Source organism: Salvia miltiorrhiza, unplaced genomic scaffold (genome assembly GCF_028751815.1).
Source record: "Salvia miltiorrhiza cultivar Shanhuang (shh) unplaced genomic scaffold, IMPLAD_Smil_shh original_scaffold_188, whole genome shotgun sequence".
Taxonomy (NCBI): domain Eukaryota; kingdom Viridiplantae; phylum Streptophyta; class Magnoliopsida; order Lamiales; family Lamiaceae; genus Salvia; species Salvia miltiorrhiza.
Genome location: NW_026651497.1, coordinates 59,073 through 72,930, shown reverse-complemented (window position 1 = coordinate 72,930; position 13,858 = coordinate 59,073). Strand labels below are relative to the sequence as shown.

The 13,858-nt window shown below is 40.1% G+C and overlaps 1 protein-coding gene across 1 annotated transcript; it reads left to right on the top strand.

Moving 5' to 3' along the window:
• The first annotated feature begins 13,086 nt into the window (after positions 1-13,086).
• Positions 13,087-13,617, top strand: LOC131003292 (uncharacterized). Its single transcript, XM_057929796.1, has one exon. It carries the CDS (start codon positions 13,087-13,089, stop codon positions 13,615-13,617), a length of 531 nt encoding a protein of 176 aa, XP_057785779.1.
• Positions 13,618-13,858: the final 241 nt, after the last annotated feature.

Genomic DNA, 13,858 nt, shown 5'->3' with positions numbered 1-13,858 from the left:
CAAGTTATGAGTCAGCTTCCTCAGTATATGAATTTCATGAGGCATAATGCTTCCATTGACAATCCAGAGGTCCAGGTTAATGCATCCATTGGCAGTGTTACTTTGTATAGTTGCATTTTATCTCATTTTGATCTAAAGGGGCTCATTATAGTGATTATATTAGACAAATTACATAATGTTCGCTTATTACTTGCAGCCTGATAGCGCTAGGATAATGGGTGACAAGTCAAATGCCAGAGAAGTAATGAAAAATGTTGGAGTATCTACGGGCCCTGGTAGTGATGGATTGGTACATGTATTGCTTTATGTGATGATTATTGCTTCAAAAACAAATTTATTTTTTGGTAATTCATGTCTTTCCAGCATGTGTGCGTCGAGCAAGTCGAGATTTAGTGCAAAATACTCTAATGCTCGACATTATATTCTTGAGTGAGTTTTTGTCGAGCATGAGTACATTGAGCATGTCGAGCATAAGTGCATTTTGCACTAATGCTCGACAATATATTGTCGACTAAATATGTGTCGAGCATGTGTTTGGTGAGCTTGTCGAGCATGTGAGCAAGTCATAATGAATGTTGGAATATCAGATTTTTGTTATAATATTATTGTTTGATTGATATTTGGATTGATATTTGGTAGAGTGTGAATGAAAAGGTTGCAGGTCACAAAGAAGATCAAAACTTCACTCCAACAGGGAATTCTTGCATTTCTCATTTTCCAATGCCTTCACAGATTTCGTCATGGGATAGATCAAGATGGGGTACTCAGTATGAAAGTTACCCTTACTTTGCTCCTACTCAGTTCACACAAGGTGAGGCTAGCCAGAGTTCAATTCATTCCAAATTAGACTACAAGGAGGTTAGAAGGAGGGAGCCTTCGGCCGCTTTGCATAGTCCATTCCACATTGATGACAAACGAGGGAATGACTTTGGAAAGTATTTGAAAACAGGTGGCAAGTAAGTATATAAACAAATTTACACTTTAATTTAGATATATAATGTACATATATATTAATGATGAATGTTAATGTGTAGAAAAAATGTTGGTTTACAAAATGACGTGGATTCAAGCTTTTTTAAGTGTATAAAAAACAAGTCCACTTTGTTGGAAGACGTCCACATCGATGCATATCTTGTTGTTCTTCATGCACAACCGGGACTAGCGAAGCTTAATAAAGTGGATGAAGGGTCACTATCACTAGCACTGGTTTCATGGTAAGTGTAATTGATATTGTTTAATGCATTATATACAATATTTTATTCTAACAACATTGTGCATATTCAGTTCAAATATGGGTTCTCACCAAAGCTTTATTACGTCGCTCAACAAACCACTGTGCAATCAATGTCCGTACACATTCTAAAAAAGTGCAAACTGGCAATCTACGAGCCCATCTAAGGCGACCATTCAACCATTCTGCACAATTGGAAGTAAGAAACTCATACCGCTAAACTGGACATTTACTACGAGACCACCGTATTGGATCAACATCCATCAATTTCTTAAATGCATTTTGCTCAGAAGTCCTTGCAATATTAGATATTTGCTTATCAAAGTCCTGACTTCTGTAACATTTGGATGCTTTTTGATACATAGCAACCACATGAGCACCCTATCTTGATATATTTTGCTGCAAATGATATGTACAAACACCATGAGGAATCCCGGGATACACAGTATCAATAGCATTCTTAATACTTCATTGTTGGTCAGACACAAATAATAAATCATCAGGACAACCAAAAGTTCTTTTCAATTGGTTGAAAAACCAAATCCATGAACGTCATTCTCCTTATCACCAATTCCTACAATTATTGGAAACACATGTTCATTTTCATTTTTTGTAGCAGCAACAAACATAATACCTCTTTATTTCTCTTTCAAATGTGTACCATCCACAACTATAACAGGACGACAAGAAGACATAAATCCATTTACACAAGCACCAATAGCCATAAAAGCATATTGAAAACGATCAACAGAGTCAGTTTGTAATGCAACAATAGAACCGAGGTTAGATTATTGCAACATGTACAAATATGAAGGTAATAATTGAAAAGACTTATCTGTATCTCTATATATCATACTGATAGCATGATTCGTCCCAGTCAATGCCATTTGATAATCAACTACAAACCCATATTGTCTTCTCAATTGTACTTGCATCTCCTTAGGCTTTAAAACAGCACCTTCATTCATCAAGGTTGGAGTGAAAAATGCTCCTATCGTCCTCGCTGACACTGTTCTAGGACTGTGATTTCTCAAGTCAATCTGACAACTGTGCGGAGCAACCCATTTGATAACCCTCCAAACAGTTCCGTGCACTATAGCACGTAGTAAGAATGGGCATTGTTCACTATACTTGCAAACAACTGAGAATATAGACTTGTCAGATCGCTCAGCAACAAATTCTACACGATTTACCAAATGATATAGCCCTAATGCAGTTTTCATGCTTTCTTTATCCATATATGTAGATCATTTTGATAATGTATCACGATTGAACCTATTGGTTATTCCTAATTCATCACAAGGAAGTGACGCTTGATATAGAGCACCGGGAATGATCCATTATTGACCATGCCCATTTTGTCTGTCCTAAATGTCATCTTCTACATTCTCATCCACAAATGAGCTGCTTAAGGAAGGTACATTATGCATATTTCTACCAGAATGTTGATCAACATCATTACAATCACCATCAGCATTAACATCAGCATCAGCATCACCATCATCTAAATTATCTAAACTATCAACATCCTCATTATAGCCCCAATCAACACCATGTCCATCATCAAATACATTATTGGTAATGCTATCAACATGATTGGCAGCAACATTTTCAGTTTCAACGTCATGTCTAGGCGCAATAAGTTGATCCATGTTTCTTTGAGGATTTTGTAGTGTTTCAAACATTTGTTGTTTCATATTCACATTTGTGGCTTGAGAGTTCAACGAATTCACAAAACTAGAAGAAGGAACATTTGGCTTTTGAACAACTGATACAAATATCTTCGGCACTTGAAAAGAATCAATCACTAATTTTAAATCCTCATCGTCTAGTATCTTGATTCTCAAAGTTTCATCTTCGGAAGTTTTCATATATGAATATATCCAATAATCATAAATAATTGTGTCTAAACAAACAATCCATTGAATCCAACTTACTAATGTGTTGAATGTCATGCCCAAATCCCAATGATGGAAAACAGAGATATTCGCGACCCCCTCATACTTGTCGTTATTCCATGAACTACCATATGATACAACCATACACAATTGACTCATCTGAAAATAACAACGAAATATCAAAATGACATTTGAATAAAAAAAATTACAAAATATCTATTGTTGCTCGACATGCTCTACTCGAACTGAGTCGAGCATGTCTAGTAATTGTTCAATATTGCTCGACTTGCAAACTTTGCTCGACATGTATGACTTGTCGAGCATGTCGAGCAATTGTCGTTATTTTACATCACTCGACTTAAAAACGTTGCTCGACATGCTCGATAAGTCAAGCACGTCGAGCAACAGTTCTAAATGCTTAATGCTCGACATGCTCGACTCCACGTGGTCAAGCATGTCGAGTATTTGTTCATATACCACATATGCTCGACATGCTTGACTTGTCGAGCATGCCGAGCGAAGTTTGCTAGTCGAACACTGTATAACAAACACGCGAATCTTCGAAATCTATCAACTGCAATTCAAAAATGTTGTTCATAAACCATAGAAATAGTTTTAATAATAGTAACTCATGTATAGAAGACCTCAATATACCTTTCAAACCACCGGATTATGTTCGAATCGAAGAATTAACCCCAAAACTAAAGAAGTTTTCTAAGTTTTGCAGATGAATATTTCAAAAGGGTTTCGTTTTGTGTTTGATGTTCAAGTTGCAGAGATATATTCACTACCAACTATAATTTTTACTCAGCTTAAAAAATTAATAAAAGGTGAAAAACGAAAATAAAAGAAAAAGAAAAATAAGGGCATCATAGTCATTTCAACCCCAAAATGGGTACTTTTTATACATTTGTTTTATAATGGGTATATTTTTGTTTTTGTCTTTTAAATAGGGTAAAAACTACAATCAACCCAATATTGGATATTTCTATGCTTAATAACAACTTGTGAAAATAACATCAAAATTGAGTAATCCATCACACGATAGACCTTTTAATAATTTTTTTCCTAATTAAAAATTCACATCATGGGTAACTCGATTAATTTAATTGATAACCTGACAATATGGTAAGGTAATAATGCTTTGAACTATTTTCATGTTGGTGGAATTTTTGTGTTATACACAAGTTTAGTAATGTGGACACCTGACAAGTACCACATATATATACAAGGATTTTTCTATTTCTATTTTGTAAAATTTGATTTCTTATGTATTGGGAGTAGAATGAGAATTAGAACTACTCAGTACTCAGTCCCTCCCTCGACAACATCCCAACAATAATAAGGAATTTATAATGGATTGGTTAATGGATATAATGAAAAACTTAAATTCCAAGAATTGAAGTCAATCAAATTCACCAATCTAATGCTCAATTGTCAATGCAACTTGACAAATGATGAAATTCCTACCACCTTATTAAATCCAAGCAAACTACACTATAATTCTCAGATAATTTAGCCACCAAATAAATAATATGCCCTTCTTGAAAACAGTGTGGGGAATTATTTGGGCCTTTATTACCACTAAAACGGGCCGCAAAACTGTGTTTGGCCCATAAGCGTCAAAAGACTTAGAACTCGTGATTACATAATTTGCATCTATATGTGAATTTTGAAAAAGGATAAAATAGTATATTTCATAATATTTTTATTATTTATTTAAATAAGATACTATAATGAGAAAAAAAAATCAATGAAATATGCTACGAAATCTAGGGAAATTGAATTGTGTCACCAGTGTGCAATTTAGACAGAGTTATGCCATCCCTCAAATCTAATATGAAAACGTTTTGGCTTTCAAACTAGTCTCTTTATAAAAAGTCTAGAATTGATATTTAGTTATACGTATTGAGAATCATGCAGCAATAAAAATTGATTTGGTCCACGTTCGTGTTGGGGAGCATTATTCTGCTTTGCGCTCTAGAAATTTTTATGAGAACGAATAGAATGAGTATTTGTTTTGAGTGAAGATAATTTTTTTTATATTAAAATAATTAACATTTACATTTTACGTATCGTTCTTACTTGAGCCTCTTGTACGACAATATTTCCGTATCTGTCACATTTGATTTCTTTTTCTCAGGCTAAATTAGATAACAAAAAGAAGGGGCCGGGGAAATAAAAATCATGCCTTACCCGAGTGTAATGAAAAAAAATGTGAGCAATTTAATTAAGAATATAGTAATTGGCATAATTAACATCTAATTAAGAAATTGATTTGCATTTACAATACACGAGGAATGACGTCTGAATATGCATAAAATTAACACTCCCTTAATTTGAACCTAGCTCATTATCTTTTTATCAAGTACTAATAGTCATTAGAATTGGAAAAAGTTGAGCAATAAAAACATCAATAATTTCACATGCTTCAACAGAATTGATCATATATACATAGACTTTGAGCTAATTAATCCACACTTGATGTATTTCTTTATATTAATTTGTAACGCCCCGCTTTTTCCTAGCTAAATTTAGAGTAAATTTTGAACTTAGAAGTATGAGACGATTCACGCTGGAGAAATGAAACGATTTATTTTTAATTCCAACAAATGATTTACAAAAAAACTTTTGTAAAATTTTATTTACTTAAATGTTTGTGCATTGCATATTTATTTAAATTGAGCATTTATATGAGCTATTTATTTAGCGAACCTTGAAGAATTATTACAATTTGATAATCCAACACAGATGTTTTAATTGTCATATCATGTCGTTTCGTTACTTTTAGCAACCCTTACCATCAAGCCCATCCCCTATTATCCTACAAAGTCTATCCCTAACCCATTCCCTATTATCCCACAAAGTCTATCCCTAACTAACCTATCATTCAAACTTAAATATCACACCTCTACACATTGACGTAGCTAGAGGGGGGCAGTGGGGGCACTGGGCCCCCCTGGAAATTTCAAAAACACTAGGGGTATTTTAGTAATTTTATATTTAATATTAAATAAATACATAAATATTCTTATTTTAGTAATAATCTCATTTTTTCTCTACATAAAGGAGATAAGCTATTGAACGATTGTAAAACTAGTGTTTTAAGGGTGCGTTTACTTCAGTTGAAAAAAAAATTATTGGAAAATGATAGATAAGAAAAGGTGAGAAAATATTTTTCTCATTTTTTTTATCATATGTTTTGCTAGAGATGAAAAGATGATAAAATGTTGAAAAATATTTTCACACCCATACTTAGGATAATATTATCCAATATTGGAGAGAAAATGAGTGAAAAGGGGATGCCCGATAAAATATTTCACACTGGCCAGAGAAAATTTTCCATCATAGTAAATATGTGAAAATGATGGAAAATGGATGAAAATGTATTTTTTCTCTGTTTTTCCATCAAAATAAGTGTAATTGATAATAAAAATGAATAAGTGATTAAATGTTTTTTACTTATATTTATTCCATATTAGAAAATTAAAATAAATTTAGCTGGTTACGAAGAGAGTATTTGGCCCCCCTAACTAAAAAGTCTGGCTACGTCACTGCCTCTACACGTTAATATCTCCACATCAGTATGATACCTCTCAATTATATTAGCTAAGGGAAGCTTTCTCTTGTACTCTGTTTCAAACAAACACATCTAAGAAGATTTTTCGACCCACTGGACTTCAAGAAATTCCATCTCCTTGACTCACAGAAACTACCGAGCTCAACCACCACCTTAAGGTTTCAATTCTTTCAAACGTATTATCATTTCATTCAATTTCACAGCATGCTTTATTTGTGTGCTTATTGTGCAAACTGAATCAGAAAACAAGAAATAGAATTTATATTAAGCTTCAATTCATGATATGTATGAGATACATGTTTCCATATTCACTAAAATGAAAGGCTTAACTGAAAACAAAGATAGAACAAATATTGATTTAAAGCGAAAGCTAGAATTTGGCTAGAGGTTTTTCTGAACTGATGAGGTATGTACGAGCCGAGTCAGATGAGGGGGAAGGGTGTTGGTGTTGTTGGGGTTGCAGAGGGCTGGACTGGAGGTCAGGGGGCGGCGGTCCTCCCTACTGTCGCCGGGAATCGGAGCAAGGAAGTGTGAAGTCGGTGGTGTTGAGGCTAGGGCTCCGACGACGGCTTTGTTGCTGTCAATCGGAGCGAGAGAGGGGTGGGTCTTCGGATCTGAGAACGAGGGAGGCGGCGGCACCTCGCCGTCGCCAAGGAAGAAGGCGGAGGCGGTGTGGAGGCTGTTTCCTCCGAGTTCGGAAACATATGGGAGGCGCGGTCGGTGGCATCCTACGCCTGCTGCAGTCACAGAAAACGAACAGAGAAGAAGAGAGAGAAGTGGTGGCGGTCGGAGTTCAGTGAGGTGAACAGAGGGAGCCGGGCGGAGTTCGGAGGGAGGCGGCAGCGGCGGCGTGGTATCGCCGGCAGTCGCTGCTGCAGCGTGTGTGTGTGTGTGTGTGCACGTGGGAGTGACTGTGAGTGTGAGAGAGACGAAATGGGGGGGTGGCGCAGCTGTGAAATAAGGAGAGAGAAGGGAAATAGGGTTGGAGTTGGGCCTATGATGGGCCGATTTTTAATTAAATTGGCAGGGTTCTTGATTTAATTCACTTGGGCTCATGCTTATTTAATTATGTTGGGCCTCTGATTTTATTAACAGATGGGCTGCCTTCTTATATTAATTAGACTTTATAATTAATTTAATTAATTAATTTAAAGAATGATAGGTATTATGTGCATATATGATTAAGCATGAAATGATTTACATCAAGTATTTTTGTGAGTGAAAGCATTCATGATTTAATTGATTTATTTATAAATCCAATTATTTAAGAAAATCGAGTAAGGATATTGTTGGTGCCCTTAACTCAAGAATTTAGTTTTCAATTATTTATTTACTAAATTTTGGAAACCCGGCGTGATGAATCAAGTATGTTTAGTATATTCACTAAGACATTAAGATTAGTTTCATGAGACCTATTAAGGATAGAATTTCTTGTAGGCTTTGTGGACCAAGGGGATTAGTACTGCTTTCCCAAGAAAAGTTTATGTGATTATGATCTTCAGGCTTTGCCTATCCAGGTGGGCTTACTTTCCAAATGTATAAAGTATGATTGAATTATTAAGCTCTAAATGTTTCAATGAAATGAAAATTGTTTATTTAATGAAATGCAAACTGTTTATCCAATAAAATATTTTGTGCACTCTGCTCCGTTTAAGGCTCGCAACAATGAATCGATCGAGGTTCTCTCTTGACCTAATACGTTATTTGAGAATTGTGTACACCTATTAGCTGACCTGGTGGGTTGATCTCCATCGGGCACTAATCATGTATGAGGCGTTATAAGGGTGCTCGACGGGATGTGTTCCGGAGCATTGGGTCCCAAATGGGAACTTGGCTGGGTTACGCCCTCAGTTCAAGCAAGCGGGAGTAATGGATCCGTCGGTGGCTAAAAGGTCCGGGATCACAGCGAGTAACGGAAAGGGAGTGTGACATGTGCGCACAAATGAAAGAAATTATTTTAACATGCTTAGAAGTCCTTTCAATTTTAAAACCTTCTAAGTTATGTCAATTATGATTGGATAAACTGTCTTTACGAAATATGAAATGTTTATGAAAATGCATGCCCACTGAGTACATTAGTACTTAGCCCAAAAATACTTTCAAATGTTTTCAGGTTGGCTGACCGGTGTTGACGGGATTGAGCTGAGGCTGAGGTTCAATTTCTATATAGACTTCCGCTGTTGTAATAACTCTTATACATATTTTGTTATCTCAACTTAAGATGACTTCATGTCGAGTTTCGATTTAAAATTTCTAGTTTCAAGTCAATGAACGTCGGTTGTCAGAAACATGAAACAAAACTTGTGATCCAAAGGGGCCTAGCCCGACTCGTTATCTTATTATTCGGGTTTTAACAAGGTTGTTCCTTGTTTATTTCTATGAATTATTCACACCTCGGTCATATTTATTCCTTTAGGAATTGGGGTGTGACATAATTTCATATATATTTTAAACGGATTGGATCTGAGCGATGGGAATATATAGCTAGTAGTAGTTAGTTTATAAGAAATTAAACAGTACAGTATATTAGTAAAACCAAAAGCAGCTGAATCCAAAGAAATTCAAGTTGTGTGGCGATGCCAAAAGTGCAATGTCTGCTCAACTACGAAACTTCTTCTCCCATAAATAACAACAACATGCCAACTAAAAATCTTAAAAACAAGTACATTGGTGAAACAAAGAACCAACACCTAAACTAAAAGCGATAAACGTGGACTATACCTAGTGTGAATGATCGGAGAAGGTAAAGTAAACAATCGGAAAGCTTAGAACGAGAGAAAAGTAGCTGCTGTATTATAAATTTGAGATAACGTGGTCTACAATGTGCGAGCTCAAGGCTTATTTATAGATTACATAAGAGGGCAAAATAGTAAAATCGACTTCGGAGCATGCGTCCTGCGTGGTCGAGGGCATAATGGTAAAATCGCCCTTACGCGGGAGGTTTCCCCGCGTCTCTGGTGATTCCTCTGTTGAAGGCCATTCCTCTGGCGAGAACGGCCCCTCTGACAAAGGTGATTCCTCTGGCAAATGTGATTCCGCTGGCGAGTATGATTCCTCTAGCGATAACGATTCCTCTGGCGAGTGTGATTCCTCTGAAGGGTACGATTCCTCTGGCGAGGATGATTCCTCTGAAGGGTACGATTCCTCTGGCGAGGATGATTCTTCTAAAGGGTACGATTCCTCTGGCGAGGATGATTCCTCTGAAGGGTACGATTCCTCTGGCGAGGATGATTCCTCTGAAGGGTACGATTCCTCTGGCGAAAGCTACCTCGCTGCTTCCCGTGATTCCATTGATGAAAGCATTCCTCTGCTCTACATATATTACTCCTCATCAACTACTCCCCCCTCTAGTCTGGTTGAACCGGGTCTTCTTCGTGTTCAACCAGCGAAGTATTGCTGAAGCCAGTGCTGTGCTATTTTTCTTTATCCCTGTAAATCATGAAGACATAAAAGTTCTAATATGGTAAGAAAGCAAAGGTAAGCCCTGTAAATTTCTCTTTGGAGTTTTTGCTACTCCCCCCTCTGGTCTGGCTAGTTTGCTCTAGAATGGTGCAACTAGTCAGAGGATTCGCCCGCGTGGATGACGTCACCAGCATTAAATGCCCGCCCCTTCTACAGTGCTTTTTCCGTATCCCAAGGTTACTTTTTCAGCCTTTGCGTCCTTTCGCCTCCCCGTAGAAATCCTCGACCGTCGATTGCTTTTTAGGGCCACGCGTCGTTCATCCCGTATGCCGATAGCTACCCGCGTACGTTACATAGTCAGTTTTGAATTTCTATTCCTTCATCTTCTTCATTCTGTTTCCGCCCTTCCTCATTTTCTTCTCTAAGTTTCGGTGATCTCCTTTTTACTGTTCCGGCGATTTTCTTGCGACCCTACCGTTCCAGCCCCATCCGTCGACTTTAAAGAACTCCCGACCTTAGGTAACTCGCGTGCTCCCTTTCCTGGTATCTGTGATTAGTTGTAGCGTGGTTGCATAATTGTTGGTGCTCTGATTGAGCGTGTTAGAAACCCTAGGTTTTTTTCTTTAAAAACTTCGATAATGGCTTCCACTTCCGTTCCCCAATCCTCGCGGTCGCCTTCTCATTCTCCCCGAGGTTCTTCGTCTTCCTCTCCCCAGCCCCAGGATCCCGTCGACTTTCCTTCCCCATCCGCTTCACACGATTCTGATGCTACCTCAAATCCTTCTAAGCCTGCAAAGAGAACTAAGAAAACACCCCAGCCCCCCAAGCCTATTCCTGACTCCCGCCTTAGCGTCGCGGAGATGGAGAAAATGAGGGACAAGTGTCGTTGTCCTGCAGACCTGAAATTTATAGCCTTCTCTAAAGCCTCAACGCCCCCCGAGAGATTGCGTGATCCTAAAATGGCGACCATTTGGAAAGCCCAGATAGATGCTGGCCTGAGGCTTCCTCCCCCTGCTCTTTTGGTTGAGGTTTGCAATCATTACCGCATCCCTTTTTACCAAATTACCCCCTCTGCCATTCGGAGACTATACGCCTTCCACATTCTATGCCGCGCCCACGGTGTTGGAGACACCGCCAAATTATTTTTCCAGACCCAATCTCTCCGCATGCAAGGCAGCCCTTTGTATAGTTTTGCTGGCCTTAAAAAATATCCCACCACTTTCCTTTCTTCATTGAATTCATATGATAAAGATTTTTTATTTCAATACTGTTATGTGCGCACCCTTATTGGCTCCTGGCGTGATCATGGCGCTCTAGAACTGGAATGGCACAGCCCTCGCACCACCTATAAACCAGCCTCTCCGGGTCCCCCCTCCACCTTTGACCTGGGGGTTATAACCCAACTCAATGCCATGAATGACGCCGAGCCCCTCCCCTGTAGATATCTTGCCGAGAACAATTCGGCTTTGGCATACAATGGCCTATTTCCCCTGTATCCAAAGGCATCCATAGGTAAAAATATGTGTTAGAAAGTATATTGACTATTGTTACCCTGGTTCTAATAAGTGTAGAACTTTTTTATTTGTAGGCATGTCTTGGAGGATCAAGTGTGGGCTTGATCTAGCTGTTGCTGCTTCTCCCATTCGCAGCGAAGGGCATGGCTCGGGAGGGTTTGCTTCCCATACAGGTCCTTCAGAACAACCAACCCTGCCCGAGGCAGATCCCTCTCACCCGGTGACAGCGACTTCTGGGATGATCACTCCCTCCCAGGGCTCTCGCCCTGATAAAGGGAAAGAGTGTGGAAGCCCTGCGCACATTCAGCTCAGAGGATCCGGAGGTTGACGTCGGTGGCCTTGTCCATAGGCGCAGACGTTCTAGCGCCGGTGGAGTATCTGGTGCTGGTGAAGAAGATGTCCTTGTGGTGGACATTACTGACGAAGTCCCCTCCCCAGACTCGGCCCGAGACACCACAAAGAAAAGGAAGAGGAGTCTGATCTCCTTGGGCGAAAAAGAGAAATAGGAGAGCCTGAAGAAGGCCGGCAAGTCTGTGGAGCCTTCGAAGAAATCTGCTAGTGGGGCAGGAGCCGCCAAAAAGGGTAAAGGCAAGGTTGTATCCCCTCCTGCTGAGGAGACAGAGGTGACTATCCCTGGTCCGATTGCACGTCTATCGGGGCAGCAATTTGTTGAAGCCCTATATGCCCGTGTCCATCCGAAGGACAAGGAGTTGGTGGAGAAATTGAAACGAGAGACTCTGACCAGCCACCTTGGTCAGTTGGCTCTTCAGGTATCCTGCACTTTGTATTTTTGTTTGAAGATTAAGTTACTAACCTCTTGATTTTTCTGGCAAAAAGCCATTTCTCTGGCACAAAACCATTTCTCTGGTCTGACAGTACTCGCTTTACTTCTTGCAGATGGAGTCCCGACTCTGGGGGGCCATCCAGTGCATCCAAGATTATGATGCATTGGAGAAAGAGAGGGAAAAGGAGCAAGCGGCGGTGGCCAAGCGTGATGATGACGTGGCCGGCGTGGTGAAGCGTCTCAGCAAAGCTGAGGCGGAGATTGCTGAGTTAAAAGCTCAGCTGGCCCAGGCAGATGTGGAGAAGGCCTCCTTGGCCTCTGAACTGGCGAGGGTGACGAAGGAGAGTCACGAGAGCCTTGCTAAATTCAAGGCGAGGTATGAAGATGACTATAAGGAGGCCAAGCGTGGCTGGAGGAAAACTTGTGTGGAGGTTCAGAACCGTGGCTACGTCCTGGGGGCACGGGATCAGCGTCTGGAGTATTTCTTGTCTCCACAAGGCCAGCACTTCCTGGGGATGATGCTGGAGGGCACCTTGGCGGCCTTTAAACAAACTCCAGAGTATCTAGAGGACTTCGGGCCCCTCTTCGCCTATGTGATAAAGCAGTCTGCCACAAAGGCGTTGGAGATGACGGGGGCGGCCCCGGAGCAAATTGATGCCCTGAACCTGCCGGCCTTGATGGAGAACATCAAGGATGAGGACGTAAACAAGCTGATGGGGATCACTGAGGTTTCCCCGCAGAAACCGGCGTGGTGGTATCCGGTGTTGGATAAGGCCCTTCCCTACTTTGCCTTTGGGATCGGGACTGACGCATTGCCTGTTGCTCCGCTGTATATGCCTGCTCTCACTGCTTCCCTGGTGGGCTTCGTGAACCGGCTGCGGGATCCAACTGGTAACAGCACCCGGACATTTTCCCAATATAGCATGGAGCCTCCCCTGCCCTCTGGTCTGGCGTCTTCCTCCTTCGATGATTCTGTTTTCTCTTTCTCCGCAGTGGATCAGCTTTTTACCCTGTACAGAGACGAAAAATCATATGTGCAAGAGGTTGTGAAGCTTTTGGACGTGGAAACCCGTCTCCCTAAGGTGAGGGATGCTGGTCCATTGCAGGTGTTTACAGAGGGAGCCTCTTCTGGCCAGGTCTCTGCAAGTGTTGTCCCTCCCCCGGTTTCCTCTGCCTCTGCCCCAAACTCCTCCGTCCCGCCCTCTTGATGTCATGATCTCCCTTCTGTCTTTACGAAATTTTTTGTAACTCTTTAGTTTGTAAAAACTCAATACTTATTTCTGGTTTTTAGTGTACAGCTCTGCCTCCTTGGCATGTTTAAATGAAGTTTCTTCCCTGCTTGTGCTTTTTTTTTCCTTCGTACTTTGTGTTGTTTTTGTTGCCCATTGATGTTGAGTTTGCATTCCCGGATCTCCACCTGTGGTGTATATTTTTGGTGTTGATGTTGAT

Coding starts and splice junctions, on each gene's coding strand:
- LOC131003292 (XM_057929796.1), top strand. CDS start 13,087: ATGGAGAACATCAAGGATGAGGACGTAAACAAGCTGATGGGGATCACT.